The sequence below is a fragment of the Schistocerca piceifrons genome, chromosome 1, assembly GCF_021461385.2.
Source record: "Schistocerca piceifrons isolate TAMUIC-IGC-003096 chromosome 1, iqSchPice1.1, whole genome shotgun sequence".
NCBI lineage: Eukaryota > Metazoa > Arthropoda > Insecta > Orthoptera > Acrididae > Schistocerca > Schistocerca piceifrons.
The window spans coordinates 512,503,149-512,521,682 of NC_060138.1; the positions used below are offsets into that span (position 1 = coordinate 512,503,149).

An 18,534-nucleotide genomic window follows, 5' to 3' on the forward strand; every position below is an offset into this window, starting at 1 on the left:
CGGTCCATGCTTTCACGGAAAAACGTTTCTCTGCGTAGCCCTTATACATCCTCCATACAGTCCCGATCCCTCCTCATGCGGTTTCAATAATTTTGGAGCCAATTCATGGCGTCGGATTGCTTCGAATGAGTAGGACTGCACCTGGGAACACTTACGGTACCGTAGGCAACGGCAAACATTTTTCCACGAAGGCACTGATCGTTTTGTCTCACAGTGGGAGAAATGTATTAACATATCCGTGGCACTCTCTCCCTAATTTCGATCACACAAAACAAACTGCCCTTCTTTGCACATTCTCGATGCCCTTCACTAATCCTATCTGGTAAGGATCCTTTATCTCACGGCAATACCGAGGACTGGCAAACATAGTGTAGGTGGTTTCTTTAATGGATTTGTTCCATCTTCTAAGTATTCTGCCAATTAAACGCAGTCTTTGGTCCGTCGTTTCCATATCATTATGCACATAATCGTTTCAATTTAAGTTGTTCTTATTGTCCCTAAGTGTTTAGTTGAACTGACAGCCTTTAAATTTGTATGATTTATCGTGTAACCGAAATTTGAAGAATTCCTTTCAGCGCTCGTGTGGATGACCTCATTACTTAGAGTCGATTGCAACTTTTCGCACCATGCAGATATCGTGTCTAAGTTATTTTGCAATTGGCTCTGATCTTCTGATGACCTTACGAGACGGTAAATAATGGCACCATCTGCAAACAGTCTAAGAGGTTTGCTGATATTGTCTTCTAAATCGTTTGTATAGATTAGGAGCAGCGGAAGACCTACAACGCTTCCTTGGGGAACGCCAGATTTACTTCTGTTTTACTCGATGACTTTCCGTTATTTACTATGAACTGTGACCTTCCTGGCAGTAAATCACGAAACCATTCGCACCACTAAGATGATACTCAGTAGCCACGCTATTCGATTGAAGTCTCTTTTGAGGAACGTTGTCAAAAACCTTCTGCAAATCTAGAAATACGGAATCAATTTGAGTTTACTTGTCGGTAGCACTCATTATTTCTAGCGAATAAAGCGCTAGTTGTGTTTCACAAAAACGATGTTTTCTGAATTCGTCCTATGTCTCAATAGACCATTTTCTCCGAGGTAATTTATGAAGTTCGAAACCCGCATTGTTCCAGAACACTACTGCAAATCGATGTCAGTGATATGAGTCTGACAACAGGTATACAATCTGGACTGAAGGTCTTACCTTTATTGATTTAGGGTGGTTCATTACAAGGAGGATATTTCCTAAGCTACTCATGCTGGCATCAGTTCTTGGTTCGAATTTTGGAATATTTACTTTGTCTTCTTTGGTGAAGGAATTTCGGTTCAAAATGGTTCAAATGGCTCTGAGCACTATGGGACTTAACATCCGTGGTCATCAGTCCCCTAGAACTTAGAACTACTTAAACCTAACTAACCTAAGGACATCACAAACATCCATGCCCGCGGCAGGATTCGAACCTGCGACCGTAGCAGTCGCGCGGTTCCGGACTGAGCGCCTAGAACCGCTAGACCACCGCGGCCGGCAAGGAATTTCGGAAAAATGTGTTTAATAACTCCGCTCTAGTGACTCTGTCATCGGTGATATAACGGTTGGTATCGCACAATGAGTGTATTTAATGTTTAGTATTTTATCCATCCTCAGCAGCTGTAGTCCTATATAATGAAATAATAAGCAAGTAGTTGCTCATTATTTCATTATATATTTAATGTGTGTTACAGCTTGTGTACTTAGCACATGACCAGACTCTCTTTGGATTTTCTGCCAGATTTTGAGACATTTTCAATGTGGAAACTGCGGGCTTTAAAAAAAAAAAATACTAATAGTGGCCCTCAACTACGCACCCTCAGACTCAGTGATGAAATATTAAAAGTTTTGTCTGGTTTCGTTGTCTAGGGCCTGGGATACGTAGTTGCCGCATTACAAGCAAAACACTGCTGAGTCTACAGTACACAACATGAATACAGACATGAATCGAAGGTTCCTACCAGTCGGCAATAGCGAATTTTGAATGTAACATATAAATTTATAAATGAAAGATTGCAATTAAATAAAATCTGCAGGTACTATTTTTAACGATTTTAAATTATGAGTACGATAGCTGAAGTACTTTTAAGAATGATGGCCGGCCAAAGTGGCCGAGCGGTTCTAGGTGCTACAGTCTGGAACCGCGCTACTGCTACGGTCGCAGGTTCGAATCCTGCCTCGGGCATGGATGTGTGAGATGTCCTTAGGTTGGTTAGGTTTAAGTAGTTCTAAGGTCTAGGGGACTGATGACCTCAGAAGTTAAGTCCCATAGTGCTCAGAGCCATTTGAACCATTTTAAGAATGCTGTTTATTACTGAAAAACACGTATTGGTGTCGATGATCCAGCAGTTAAATAAAATATAAGTTGAATAACAGGGAACCAATAGATTCCTACTTCAGGTAATGAGTTAGGAACGACAACATAGCACGTGAGATATTCACTTCTAAATGCATACTACATCTTCACTGCAGAAGCCACGGAAATCTCACAAGTGCAAAAGTCGGCACTACGAAATATTTCTATCTACCGCGACCGTGTACAAACTGCCCAACACTCTCCAAGTATTTCCTGCGACCATTCATTGCGCCTTCCCATCCAGCACTCCTCCATGTCCTGTGGTTCAAAATGTTTCAAATGGCTCCGAGCACTATGGGACTTAACTGCTGTGGTCATCAGTCCCCTAGAACTTAGAACTACTTAAACCTAACTAACCTAAGGACATCACACACATCCATGGCCGAAGCAGGATTCGAACCTGCGACCGTAGCGGTCGCGCGGTTCCAGACTGTAGCGCCTAGAACCGCTCGGCCACTCCGGCCGGCCCCATGTCCTGTGCGACCCGATGCTCCTCCCCCACATCGATACAGTGTCTCCATTGTTTTCGGTAGTCGCCTACCGTAGTAACGAGCGCTGTGACTGGCTAGAGCGCTCCCGCCATGTCTCCAAGCCAATGCACACTCACAAACATATTTAAACACATACAAAATACTGGATTTACATTTAAATAACTTGAAATTAAATAAATATTCCTATGGCTGGACCATTAACACGCTCTAACACACATTATTAAATACATAAACAGATTAAATAAACATATATCAAAGGAATGGAAAGTAGGCCAGTAGCCTCTAAGGCCTCTGTGCTTTCTAAAACACAGTAAATATTTCACCAATTTCTTCGTGAATAATATATATCGGATATAAACAAAGACGAATAAATATATTTATAAGCATGCTGCTACCGTTCTTGCATGTAACTGTGGAGCACTTATGGCCTAACACGATCAATAGAAATTGGCCACTTTGACCTCCAATAATTCAAGTACTATTCAGGTTACATGCCTGTAATTCATACCAATTTAGGTTTACACTAATAGCTTTCTAAAGACATGTCGATTGACAAAATCGGATGCACCATTTAGATTTTGGAAATTCGTTGCTGGGTGTAACTTGTATAATTTACAGTCAGACATTAAACTTTAAACTAATAAAGATATTGAAAATCTGATTACACCATCAGAACCGTCGTACAAATAATGGTAATGCACATGTTTCTTTTTAAGGTATCATGATTCCTCTGGCTATTATTAGTTTCTACATGAACTGTGAAATGTCTGCCATTATGGTTTCACAAGGTCTGCCATCTTTGGCACTCCCGGCATACAAATCACCTTCATTGACACAAAGCACAGTCCTCAACACAGCGTTAACATGGAATTCCCAGCCACGCAGTTGGCCTGGACCACCCGCGGGGGCTACCCCTCTTGCTCCGGCGTATGTCCGGTACCACGTGGTTGCTAACGAGCCCCAGCTTGCCGAGCAGCCCGTGCGGCCACACCAACTCAGAACTTAGAGTATTTTCAGGGTGCCACAACTCACCCGTTACCTCTCAAAGCCCTAAAAGAATTTCGCACTCAAGTCCGCATTAACTTTCAAACTCCAGCGAAACATCGCCAATCTTGGAAATTTTACTTTCTTTTAAATTTATCATACTTTTTTCGTTTCTTCTGCAACAGCGTTCTGACCTGTTATATGTGTCATGGGAGATCAGTATTATCTTTCTTTAATTTATTTGGAATAAATCTCTCAATTGCCGGTGATACTATTTCTCTCAGTCCGAGCCACATCTGGTCTACACTTACATAGTTAGTTTGGAAGGAGTAGACACTGACTCTTAGGAAGTCATCAAGCAAATATATACATATATATATATATATATATATGTATATATATATATATATATGGCCTTTTTTTGTGGATTTGCATGTTACAGTTCCCAGTCTCGCTAAGACTGTTTTGTGGTCAATAATCCCCACGTCCGCCATGATGTCCCTATTTGCTTAAGATTATCTGTTGCTAAGAGGTCAAATATTTTCTCGCAAACATTTCCATTTGGATTGGGATTCTTAATTCATTGCTGAAAATAATTTTCGGCGAAACCATTTATGCCTACTACGTTTTCGTACGATGTTTTAACCCTACCACCAGCTTTAAACAAGTATTTTCGTCAACGTAGCGATGGTCGATTGAGGTCACCACAAACTGTAATTGTTTTATGAGTGGGCTATATATGATATCTCACACTCTTCAGCAACTGAATTATCTGAGTCGCTGGGAGGGTGGAGGGGAGGGGGGTGGAGGGTGAGAGATTGTGAGGGGTTGGCAAAAAATAACCAGTTATTAATCCATTCCAGTTTGTCAAATTTAAACTCTACCCACACTAACTCACAGGAAGTACAGTCTGTCAAGTACGAGCGCGGTCAGCATTACACGCAGATGGTAAAAGATATCGCCTTAGTTCGTCCACAACCCAACAGGGGGAACCTTTATCCTTTATGCAATGTCCGTAAAGCATTAGTTTACTTTGAATTCTTGAGTGACATACACAAGAAGAGACGTGAGTACAGCTTAAGCGTCGCGTTTATCAAAGATAGCCGGCCGGTGTGGCCGTGCTGTTCTAAGCGCGTCAGTTTGGAACCGCGTGACCGCTACGGTCGCAGGTTCGAATCCTGCCTCGGGCATGGATGTGTGTGATGTCCTTAGGTTAGTTAGGCTTAAGTAGTTCTAAGTTCTAGGGACTGATGACCTCAGTAGTTAAGTCCCATAGTGCTCAGAGCCATTTGAACCATTTTTTTTATCAAAGATATTTGATGCCGGCCGCCAAACGCTAGTTCATTGACAAAAATGAAGTTAGGATACTGTGGAAGGACAAGGATCCGAAGCACCGCAGCGGGCTTTACTGCGACTGGAAAAGAAGGAAGGAGTGCAGGTAGTGGATTGGTCCTCACAATCGCCTGACACTAATCCTATTGAAAATGTTTGGTGTTATAACAAAAGAAGTTGCAACGAAAAAAAGTTCTTCTCTTTGAAACACTTGTTAACGCGAATTCTAAGCATCAGGAGGTCTCTTTTAAGTAAATACACGGAAAATTACGTTTGAAGGACACCTCCCTGATGCCAAGCGATTATCGACGCTGCAGGTGACTGGACGTGCCATTAATCGTAACTGCATTTTTCTTTTGTTCATATATGGTGTATGTATATGTTTTAGTTTATTGTAAAATACATTTTTCCACTGATTAACCTGACCACGGCCTTACTTAATAGATTGTATCCACTTCAGTTTCGCTATACGACACATTACTTCTAACAGCAATAAACACGCCACCAGCAACTGTATTCAATCTATCCTTTCTGAACATTACTATACTTTCTAATATTGTAAATTATTCCATACTGTTTACGGACGTTTTATTGTTTACACATAGTCTCTAATAGGTAAATTACAGATTCTTTCTGTCCACAAGCATATGTAATCGGAACCATGGACCATTAGGCCTAATCACGAATTTTGTTCTATCAGTACTTTTCGTGACATATCTTGCAAATATTATTACTTATAAATTTTACCTACACGCAGTGGACATTATTAATCTGAATACCTATTACACCTCCCTTGAAAATCTTACATTTACGTCTACATAAATATTCTGCAAGCCACTGTATGGTACCTGGCGTAGGTAACGTTGTACGACTGATGTCGTTTCCTTTCCTGCTTCTCTGTTCTGATCGCAAATGGAGCGATGGAAAAACGACCGTCTGTAAGCCTCCGTACGAGCTCTAGTTTATCGTATCTCGTTTTCACGGTCTTTGCTTAAAATGAATGTTGGCGGAAGTAGAATCGTTCTGCAATCAACTACATATGCCGATTCTCTAAATTTTCTTGTAATTTTTTGCGAAAAGAAATTCGTTGTTCCTCTAGGGTGTCCCATTTGTGTTTGCGAAGCACCTACATAATACTCGCGTAATGATCGAAACTACTAACAAATCTAACAGAACGACCCTGAACTGCTTCGATGTCTTCCTTTATTCCGTTCTGGTGAGGATTCCAAACACTCGAGCTGTTCTCTGTAATTCGTCAAGCTAACATTCTGTACATCGTCACCTTTATAGATGAGGAAAACTTCCCCAACATTCTCCCGGTAAACCTAAGTCAAGTATTCGCCCTCCTTACTACCGTCCTTAAGCACTCGTTCCATTTCAGGTCGCCTTGTAACGTTACGCCTAGACGTTCAATCGAAGTGATTGCGTCAAATAGCAAGCAACTAATGGTAGAGCACTTGCCCGCGAAAGGCAAAGGTCCCGAGTTCGAGTCTGGGTCCGACACACCGTTTTAATCTGCCAGGAAGTTTCATATCAGCGCACACTCCACTGCAGAGTGAAAATCTCATTCTGGAAACATCCCTTAGGGTGTGGCTAAGCCATGTCTCCGCAATATCCTTTCTTTCAGGAGTGCTAGTTCTGCAAGGTTCGCAGGAGAGCTTCTGTAAAGTTTGGAAAGTAGGAGATGAGGTACTGGCAGAAGTAAGGCTGTGAGGACAGAGCGTGAGTCGTGCTTGGGTAGCTCAGTTGGGCAATCTGCCGCCGGCAGTGCTGCGAGGCGGTCACGCGCCAGAGCGCTGCGGGCGAGGCGCGCACGGTGTGTTTGTGTTTACTTCGGCCGCTGTAAGTGCCGTTTTTCCCTTCTAGACCACCATGGCGCACAACTATCGGAAGAAGACATTACGTTTCAACTTTTGTTCCGACTTCGCCCGACCCAAGGCCCTGGAGGTAGAACGATTTATTCGCGATGAAGTTAAAATACCACCAACGGATCTAATTGGTATTCACTTGTCCATAGTTAGCAGTACCCTCTACGTCAACATGATCAACGATGCGGCGTGCGACAAGGTGCTTCAAGAGGCAAAACGTGGACTGCATTTCTGTCATTCCGACGGCAACGTCGGACCTGTTACCGTCGATCACGCAGGTCTCGGCACACGAATGATAAGGATCTTCGAACTGCCGTTCGAACTACCTGCAGACGTCGTCATCGAGGCGCTCCGTCCCTATGGCAGCGTTCTGGAGCATGTTGCCGAACGATGGGTACAATTTCAAACCAATCCCGTTTTAAACGGTGTTAGACAGGTCCGCATCGAGTTGCAGAAACACGTACCTACTTATCTACGTATCGGAGGCTGCCGTGCCATTATAATGTACGACGGCCAACCTCGGACCTGTTCCGGTTGCGGGAAAGAAGGTCACCTACGGTCTGAATGCATTCAACGACGTGTCGCGCAGCTCCCGTTGTCTGAAGCGTCCGTCACACCCATGATGACCGCCCTACCGGTCACTTACGCAGCGGCTCTTGCCACGTCTACAGTTTTGTCCAGTCCGTCACCCGGTCCTTCCGATCGGCACGTCCCACCGTCCCAGTCACCTACGGACGGTGCGGACGTCCCACCTGACAACCTTGCTGCCGAACAGGCTCCCGCACCAGACGCTGAGGAGAACAGTACTTCTTCACAACACCCGTTTGACAATTACATTGTACCCACCGACGCCTCCGAACCAGGTCGACGCTCCTCCTTGCCGTCGTCCGACACTGAGGGACACGTGCGCAAACAACGCTCGCCACGTAGGCGCAAACGCCGTCGCCGTTCACCTACGGGCTCTCAGAGCGTCGCCACCCGCGACGACGAAGACGACACCCAACCAGCCGACATTTCCACGCAGAGGTCGGCGGACAACTTCCACGATGAACAAGACGTTTCGCAGGACGGGACCACCATGGAGGTAGCCACGCACAATGTAATGATCGGTGCGCAGGTTGAGACGCCTGTCTCCCCGCCGATAACTCCAGATCTCTCTCACCACGACGCAATTCCCATGGACATTGGACAGCCCCACGGCACATGAGCATGGGCCGACGACATTGAGGAAGATACACCCCCTCCTCCGGATGAATTGCCTCCGTCGGACAAAGCTGCCTGTTCACATCAAAAGCGAGGCATTGCAGCTGATGGGACGGGACTTCCTGTCGGTTCCCTCCTCATACTTCCCTTGGTGATGGTAGATGCGCGTCCACCACCACTGAAACAAACGTACCGGTTCGCCACACTGAACATCAACATGATCGGCACTGCACCCAAGCTGCAACTCCTATGTGACATGCTTCGGGCCTCTGACGTCGACGTCGCCCTTCTTCAGGAAGTACACGTTGCCACACTACCACCAGTCTACGGCTATAACTCATACACGTCCACATGTGATCAATCAGAGCGTGGAGTGGCTTTCTACATACGCGAAGGAATCCCACTCAAGGACACGACAATCCTTCCCTGTGGAAGGGGCATGGCTGTTACCATCTTCGACACGCGCGTCATCAATATCTACGCTCCGTCTGGCTCTACGAACCATCGGCAGCGGTCCACTTTCTACGGACATGACGTGGCGACCCTGTTTTCTGGACGCTATGATCGCCTTATCATGGGAGGCGATTTCAACTGCGTCCTCCATCCGCAGGACCAAATGCCTGGTTATTCGCCATGCCCGGCGCTGCTCACCTTAATCGAGTATTTTCATCTAGTGGACGTTTGGGAGAAAATTCATGGCAATACCCCCGGTTCTACACATTATACAGCACATTCTGCGAGCAGACTGGACCGGTTTTATGTCTCTGCCCACCTTGGCAATGAAGTCTCCCAAGCTGAATGATGGCCCCTTGCATTTTCGGACCACTGCGCCGTCATTTGCTCCCTGGCTCTGCCACCTCAGTCAGTGTGGCGCAGCAGAGGTTACTGGAAGCTTAATACCTCCCTCCTTAATGATCCACACTGCCGACAATGTATTGCCACTACATGGGCGCCTTGCGAAAGACGCCTCCCGCAGTACACATCCACGTTCCACTGGTGGCTCAAATGTGCCAAACCTGCGATCAGAAAGATCTTCATGCAATGTGGCAAGGAAGCAGCAGCATGTCATCGAGACACCACAAATTTTCACTACGCCGTCCTCCGTGAGCTCGATGCGCTCCCTCCATCACCTGATACCCATAGGGAACGACAGCGTACTAAAGCTCATCTCCTCTCTCTCCAACGTGCACGACTGCATGGTGTGTTGGTGCCTTCCCGACGACAAGACCTCCTCCACGACCAAACCCCATCCACAACCACGTCGCATCCGACCATAGTCGTCGACGTCGACTTTTCGTCCCCAACATCACGACCTCCGATGGTGTTCACCACACAACACAGGTGGCAGTGGTGTCTGCCTTTGCTGAACGTTATCACCAATTTTATGATGATCTGCGTCCTTCCCCTGATCTGACCCTCACCGTAGCGGAGTCAACATCCATGATGTCTGAAATCACCGCAGAAGAGTGGTAGATGCGATCAACAAGGGGGCCAAGAACAAATCACCAGGACCAGATGGTCTCCCAGTGGAGTTTTACCGGGCGTTCACCACGTTAATGCTTCCTCGCTGGACGGAAATGATTCAGGAACTCTTTACTCCGTCCTTCCCAATTCCATCTGAATTCGTCACTGGCATTCTTCTACCTGTGCCTAAGCCGAAGGGAGGGTCTCATGTCTCTGCATATCGCCCCCTTACACTACTGAATGCAGACTATAAGATCTATGTACGCCTCTTAGCAGCGCGCTTACGCACCGTCTTACCTACGGTCCTTTCACCGGAGCAGACTGCACGTGGTTGTGGGACCACCTTACAAACAGCCCTAGAAGAATGCCGTGACCTCATCGCACTGGCGTCGGTTTGTCGCCTTCGTGCAGCACTGGTATCCGTCGATTTCACGAGTGCCTTTGATCGCGTTCGACACCCATTCCTCCTTATGGTGGCGACACGTATGGGGTTCCCATTACTTTTTGTCGATGCCATTACTACTTCCCGCGGTCTCGATGGTACAAGTCAATGGGAGGTTTGTAGGACTGATTCCTATACGCCGCTCTGTGCGTCAAGGATGCCCTATGTCTATTTTACTATATGCCATTGCACTTGAGCCCCTCATCACTGGTCTTACCTCTAGACTGCAGGGTCTCACTTTGCGTGACTACACCTTTCGCTGCAGGGCTTATGCGGACGACCTCCCCTTTATCACCTGCTCCTCCACGGAACGCCGTCCAATGGATCCACCAGTATGGACGTCTTTCTGGTACCATTCTTAATGTCCGTAAATCGACTATAATGCACATTGGGCGCGGCCTCCCGGCTATGGTGCCGAACCCACTCCCAGTCAGTACCACCCTTCGTTACTTGGGTATCGAATTTACGAGCTCCACCCACCGTCCCAATGCCGTTACTCCTTGGCCGCCGCATCCAATCAGTCTTTGGATATTTCGTGTCAGCAGGGGCACTTTTCAAAGTCCGCTACAACGCTCTAACACTGCCTCCTGTAAAAGGTGGCCTCGGACTCGTCAACGTGCGGGCACGATCTTTGTCCACACTCTGTTGCGGCACTGGCAGGGGCCGGTCCCGTCCTTAACACGCAGTCTCTTAGATATCCTCCGACCAGCTTCTCTCGATCCACCGATCAATGTGGCACCTATTTCTTCATTATTGTACCATGTCGCCAATTGTTTCATAGAACTCAGCTACGTTCAGTCCGATCTTCCAGTCACCCGTCCTTCCTGTTTGTTTATGCTGTCCAACCATTGCGACCCCATGGTGCTACAGCATCCTGACATTAACTGGCGGAAGGTTTGGGGGTGTGTGCATGCACCCTTTTTACCGTCGTCTGTGCCTGCACTCTGGTATGTTTTAGTCTACGGAATATTCCCGACTAATGGTCGACTTTATCGCATAGGACTGGCCACCTCCCCACTCTGCCCTGACTGTCATATCGAAGACAACAGCGAGCACCGTCTTACGTGCCCCCTGAAACAAAACGTATGTCTCCTCATCCAACGAATCGTGGGCTTTTACCTCCGTGCTCCGCCAACGACGGTAACCCCGGATTTCCTGTTGTTGCCCCAGACATTTCACTACGCTCTTGCTAAGCACCATACCCTAATCTGGTTTCGAGGACAGGCTTTAGAATACCTGTTTCAGAGTGGTCCGCATACACTCCTTGACTTCTGGTACAAAGTTGTGACCGCGCATAGCACCCTCACCCGAAAACCATCTTACCGACAAACTTTTGCCGGTTATCTCCGCAGCGTCTTCCTTGACCCCCCTCAAAGTTGGGGTGTGCCGTGCCTACCTGTCACATGATGCAACACCCTTATCCACGTTCTCATGCATCGACCAAAAAAAAAAAAAAAAAAATAAAAATAAAAAAATGAAGAAAACAGTATATGTTGTTTTTTGTTGTATTTAATGTTTCTTTAATATTTTTTTGTTTAACTGACAGTCATTTGTACATGTTTAAATGGTACCTTGAAGAACTCTTGCATAGTGGATGTACATGTACTTTTAGGTTGTTCAATAAAGATTACTAAAAAAAATTTTAAAAAAGGAAGAAAACAGGATATGTTATATTTTGTTATATTTAATGTTATTCTAATAATTTGTTTACCTAACACTCATTTGTATATGTTTAACTGGTACCTTGAAGAACTGTTGCTTTGTGTATATATATATGTACTCTCAGTTTGGTCAAAAAAAAAAAAAAGTTAGTAGAGCACTTGCCCGCGAAAGGCAAAGGTCCCGAGTTCGAGTCTCGGTCCGGCATACAATTTTAATCTTCCAGGAAGTTTCATATCAGCGCACACTCCGCTACAGAGTGAAAATCTCATTCTACTAATGCTGTATTCTGACATTACGGGATTGTTTTTCCTCCTCATCTGCATTAATCTACATTTTTCTAAATTTTGAGCAAACTGCCTTACATAATACCAAATAGAAATCCTATATCATTCTACCGTTGCACAACGATGATATTCTTCTAGCCGCATGAGCAAACAGTTCTAGATTGCTGCTCACCCTGTCTGTTAGATCATTCGTAACAAAATCGGTCCTGCCAATTTCCCTGGGGCACTCCTGACGATATCCTTGTCTCTGATAGGCACTCGTTGTTTAGCACAACGTACTGGAGGATTCTATTATTAAAGAAGTCTTCGAGCCAGTCACATATCCGGGAAAATATTCAGTACGCTCGGATCTTTTGTAAAAGTATGCAGTGGGTCACCGTGGCAAACGCTTTCCGGAAAGCTAGGATTATGGAATCTACCTGTTGCCCTTAATCGAAGGTTCGCATGATACCATGTGACAATAGTGCAAGTTATGTTTCGCACGAATGATTCTTCTTGGAACAGTGCTGATCTGTGGACAGAAGCTTTTCTGTTCTCATGGAAATTTATTATATTCGAATTTACAATATGTGCAAGAATTCTGCAGCAATTCGGTGATATGAGGATTTGTCTACAAACTGGCAGGTGCGTTATCTAGTCCTTCTTACATGCAGGAATCACCTGCGACTTTTCCAGTCGCTCGGGGTTTTAACCTGTGCGAGACACTCGCGGTAAATCAAAGATAAGTAAGGGCAAATACCACAGCGTAGAGCACTCTCTGTGAAACGTAAATGGGCTTTAATCAGGGCTGGGCGACTTATTTGTTTTGAACTCTTTAAATGGTTTCTCTACACCATGGACGTCTATTACTATGTGCTCCATACGGGAGTCTGTGCGGCAGCCAACGACAGTATGCTTGTACGATCCTCCTCTGTGAATTATTACTAAAAGCGAAATATAAAACTTAAGATTGTCATTTGCTATCTTCTGTTGCTATACTAGACCGGTACAACACGTATTAACCATTTACTAATAGATAGCGAAAACGTCCTTTTCGTTTTTCTTCCCAAGCTTCGAGTTTATTCGCACCAAGAACGGCATTTACTTACAGTTCCGCAGTGTCGCCAGTTGACTACAGGTAACAGTCGAACATAAACAAATGCTCCGGCTCACACGGCCGCTGGGCACGTCGGCAGGCAGTCACATCCAAACACACACTACTTGCGGCACACTGCCTGCACCGTGTCAGAAACTCACGTAATGCAAGGTTAAAATTCAGGTTTCCGCTGGTCTTCGTGCACCAAGAGGGAAGCATGTAATAGGAAAGTTTGCTAGTATACTGACGTCAAGAGCTGCTCCTTAAAAACCACAAACCTTTTGTGTTACTGTCCTGCTGATTGAAGTTGCGTTATCTCGGTCAAGGTTAAGTCATATCGGCCGCACTGTGACTGCTATCCGACACAACTATACACAGCCAGACAAGCTAGACTACAATGTCAACAGCTGACAAGCTGGTTATCTACGGAATACAGGGAAGTGAAATACTTCAATTGCTTTAAGGAACGTGCAGAGGCACTCAGGTAAGGAACACAACATGGCTCAAATGGCTCTGAGCACGATGGGACTTAACATCTGAGGTCATCAGTCCCCTAGAACTTAGAACTACTTAAACCTAACTAACCTAAGGGCATCACACACATCCATGCCCGAGGCAGGATTCGAACCTGCGACCGTAGCAGTCCCGCGGCTCCGGACTGAAGCGCCTAGAACCGCACGACCACCGCGGCCGGCGAACACAACATGTTCTCACAAGAGAACACAATTGTACTGGAGTTGACGGTGGGATATTCGAACATTTATTCTGATCTGTACAACTTTCGTACGCTGAAGCGTCGAAGAAACTGGTATAGGCATGCGTATTCAAATATCAAGATATGTAAAGAATCAGAATGCGGCGCTGCGGTGGGCAACGCCTATATAAGACAAGAAGTGTCTGGCACAGTTGTTAGATCACTTATTGCGGCAGGTTATCACGATTTAAGTGGGTCTGAAGGTCGTGTTTAGTCGTCGCTCGAGCGATGAGACACAGCATCTCCGAGGTAGCGGTGAAGTGGGGATTTTCCCGTACGACCATTTCACGAGTGTACCGTAAATATCAGGAATCCGGTAAAACATCAAATCTCCGACATAGCTGCGACCGGAAAAAGATCCTGCAAGAACGGGACCAATGACGACTGAAGAGAATCGTCCAACGTGACAGAAGTGCAACCCTTCCGCAAATCGCTAAAGTTTCAATGCTGTGGCATCAACAAGTGTCATCGTGCGAACCATTCAACGAAACATCACCGACATGGGCTTACGTACCCGAAGGCCCACTCATATACCCTTGATGACTGCACGACGCAAAGCTTTACGCCTCGCCTGGGCCCATCAAAACCGACACTGAACTATTGATGACTGGAAACGTGTTGCCTGGTTCAGACGAGTCTCGTTTCAAATTATATCGCGCCGATGGGCGTGTACGGGTATGGAGACAACCTCATGAATCCGTGGAACCTGCATGTCAGCAGGTAGAGACTATGTAATGGTGTGGGGCGTGTGCTGTTGGAGTAATATGGGGCCCCTGGTACGAGTAGATACGACTCTGCCAGGTGACACGTACGTAAGCATGCTGTCTGATCACCTGCATTCATTCATACCCATTGTGCATTGCGACGGTCTTCCGCAATTCGAACAGGACAATGCAACACCCCATTGCTACAGAGTGGCTCCAGGAACACTGTTCTGAGTTTTTACACTTACGCTGGCCACGAAAGTCCCCAGATATGAACATTATTCAGCATGTTTGGGATGCTTTACAATGTGCTGTTCAGAAGAGATCTCCAAAACGTCTTACTATTATAGATTTATGATATCCCTGCAGTATTCATGGTTTCAGTTTCCTCCAGCAGTATTTCAGACATTAGTCGGGCCCATGCCATGTCGTGCTGCGGCACCTCTGCTTGCTTGTGGGGGCCCTACACTGTATTAGCTAGGTGTACCAGTTACTTTGGCTGTTCTGTGTAATATGACTTGTACGATAATGGTTACAGGTGAATGTGTTACAAATACGTATTTTTGAATTGGTAATTTGGAAAGCGCATGTTGTAATGTCCGCTAACTGTTGTGAATGTGTAAGTATATTGAATAAAACAGAAAATAAATGAACACTAAATGTGTTACATCTCAGAAGCCATTCAGAACAGGACACATGTCACTGTAATTTTTTTTTTCCAAATGATTATTCTTTTTATGTTCCTGATTGTTGACCATTCCTCATAGGACATACTATACAGAGAAGATTAGATCCGAATATCTTCATGTTCTTACTCTGACACTCGCAGTATTACCTACTTAGACTTCTGCAGCTGTCCCATCAGTAGCCGAAAGCAATGTCACGTGTATACGTAATCAAATGAATTTTCCTGGCATAAATATCCTCAGAGAAAGAAATGTAAGGAAGTGCACGATATTTTGTTCGGTAGTTCACTTACTGGTTGCTAGACATGGAAGTCCCCAGCCCGTCTGTATTCGGCTCTTGTTCTTCTCGTTCTCCAGCACAAGCCAAAACGCACGCAAACTGAGTAAAGTGTCATACATTAAATTACATCATCCCTTATATTTCACATGAACAACCAAGCTATACTTCGGGAACGTCTTACGTTAGCGTTATTGGCCGAAGTCCGTATTAAAGAATGAATAAAAGTGAATGGTGCACTGGCCGGTCCTGTCAACTGGTCGACAGTCGATATCAGCCGTCCGATATTCGCTGCTCTCTACTTCTCATTGTATCACAGTTTCCATCTAGGCTGCCCGTTGTTGATCTAGCATGTTTTGTATCATCCTCCTACTTTCCGTTATGTTGCCGTCTCGACCTGTTCCAGCCGCTTGGAATACAGCAGAGAACTTTCTTGGACCATATGACCGTCCACTACCGTGGCTACAGGTACCCGCACTTAAAACATTCGTTTTCACTCGTAATTACATCTTCTCCTCGAATTTTTTCCGCGAAGCATTTGTTTGTTTTCTTGTCTTTCCTAGCAATTCCGAACACTCATCTTCCCATTCGTCGCTGAGCAGCCCTGACTCCCATAAAATAAAAGTGGTGATTAACACTGACTGTAGGACATCTAGGAATGTGTGGTTGATCTGCAAAGGAGACCGCATATTAGGACGCTAATGCGACCTATTCTTGAGTACTGCTCGCGTGTTTGGGATCCGTACTACGTCAGGTTAAAGGAAGACATCGAAGTAGTTCAGAGTCGGGCTGCTAGATTTGTTACTGTTAGGTTCGAACAACCCGCAAGTGTTACGCAGATGCTTCGGGAACTCAAATGGGACTCCCTGGAGGGACGGCGAAGTACTTTTCGTGGAGCACTATTTAGGAAATTTACAGAAGCAGCATTTGAAGTTGCTGCAGAACGGTTCTGTTGCCTCCAACATACATTGCGCGTAAGGACTACGAGGATAAGATACGAGGCATATAGACATTCGTTTTTCCATCGTTCTGTTTGCGAGTGGAACAGGAAAGGAAATGACTGATAGTGGTACACGGTATCCTCCACCACGCGCCGTAAGGTGGACTGCGGAGTATCGGTGTAGATGTAGAGTCTTCTGAGATACATCAGAAACTTTATTCCTCAAAAATGGTTCAAATGGCTCTGAACACGATGGGACTTAACATCTGAGGTCATCAGTCCTCTAGAACTTAGAACTACTTAAACCTAACTAACCTAAGGACATCACGCACATCCATGCCCGAGTCAGGATTCGAACCTGCGACCGTAGCAGCAGCGTGATTCCGGACTGAAGTGCCTAGAACCGCTCGGTCACATCAGCCGGCAAACTTAATTCTGAAAATTCTATTTAGTTTATCAGTAGTGGGCATACTCCACGCTACTTCAACTCTCCTGTTTACGAGTTCAATATAATCGTTGTCTTCAACTGCTCTAAATAGGAAGAGCTCATTCTCTGTTACTATGAATGCAATGCAAATTTTTAACTACTTTTTTAAGTTTATTTATTATACAGGGTGTTGGAGGTTGTAGGGGATCAAATTTTGAACGTTTTGATATCATGAATCTTCAGCCGGAAATGAGAATTAAAGCTTCTACATCCACCACTGGGATACTGTAGAGGATGAAATTTGAACTTTTTGATATCAGGAACCTTCAGACGGAAATTAGAAATGAAGCTTCTACAAACACCACTGGGCTACTGAAAATTCACGCAAGCCACCAGGCGGGTTTCCAACGAGCATTTGGGCTGGAATTCTTGGAGATCACACATTTTACCGGATCGTTTGAGTGGTTCATGGTATTTGAACTTTCTTGAGATTGCCTTGCCTGAGCTTTTAGAGGACGTTCCCCTGTACTAGTTTGTGGTTTCAGAACGATGGTACTCCAGCACACTTCGGTCGTCCGGCCACGGTGACATGAAACTTCAGGCAGTGAGTAACTGGATGGATGCCCAACTATTGGATGCGCACTGCCCTGACCTCGCCCATGTCGATTTATTCCTCTGGGGCCTTGAAAGTCTCTTGTGTACTCGGCGACTATAGGAACAATTCCTGAGTTCACTAAGCGCAACTTGACACTGCCTGATGCCATCAGAGGGGAGCGCGGCATCTTAACATGGTCCGTCGTTGCACGTTATGTATAAAAGTAGATGGCCGTCGTATAGAACATCTACTCTACAGTAGTGAAACCACAGGTTCAGTTTATAGTATTTCACTCTACTCTACTTTCAATAAACATTTCCCAAACTACAGTATTCTGGTGTTTCATTTAGTCTACCGAATGCGTAGAAAGTTCACAGTGCTGTAGAAGCTTCATTTCAGATTTCCGGCTAATGACTGCTTACATTAAAACATTGAAAATTTCTTCCTCTTCAATCTTCCAAATTTTTAAAACGTCGTTCTGTAACATTTGGTATTATGACTGATTTTCAGCAATGAAATCTCCTTCTACTTCAGTCCTGAATTTCTCATATGATGATGACCTCTGTAACAATCTTTCTGATTTCTGTGATCTCCGGTACTTTCCACCACTTTATACACGCTTCTACAAACTTCGTAATTCTTTTTTTTTGTTCGTCATCATCTTCTGACTAGTTTGATGCGGCAAACCACGAATTCCTCTTCTCTGTCAACCTCTTCATCTCAGAGTAGCACTTGCAGCCTAGGTCGTCAATTATTTGCTGGATGTATTCCAATCTCTGTCTTCCTCCACAGTTTTTGCCCTCTACAGTTCCTTCTAGTACAATGGAAGTCATTCCCTCATATCTTAACAGATGTCCTATCATCCTGTCCCTTCGTCTTGTCAGTGTTTTCCACATGTTCTTTTCCTCTCCGATTCTGGCTGGCTCTGAGCACTATGGGACTCAACTGCTGAAGTC

The 18,534-nt window shown here is 45.3% G+C and overlaps 1 protein-coding gene across 1 annotated transcript in view; it reads left to right on the plus strand.

Moving 5' to 3' along the window:
* LOC124742884 (mediator of RNA polymerase II transcription subunit 15-like) overlaps positions 1–8,272 on the plus strand; it is a 77,359-nt gene extending 69,087 nt beyond the window's left edge. The window contains exon 2 of the mRNA XM_047248830.1: positions 7,737–8,272. Within this exon, the coding sequence (XP_047104786.1) occupies positions 7,737–8,272 (536 nt within the window). The remainder of the gene's footprint in view (positions 1–7,736) is intronic.
* The last annotated feature ends 10,262 nt before the right edge of the window (positions 8,273–18,534 follow it).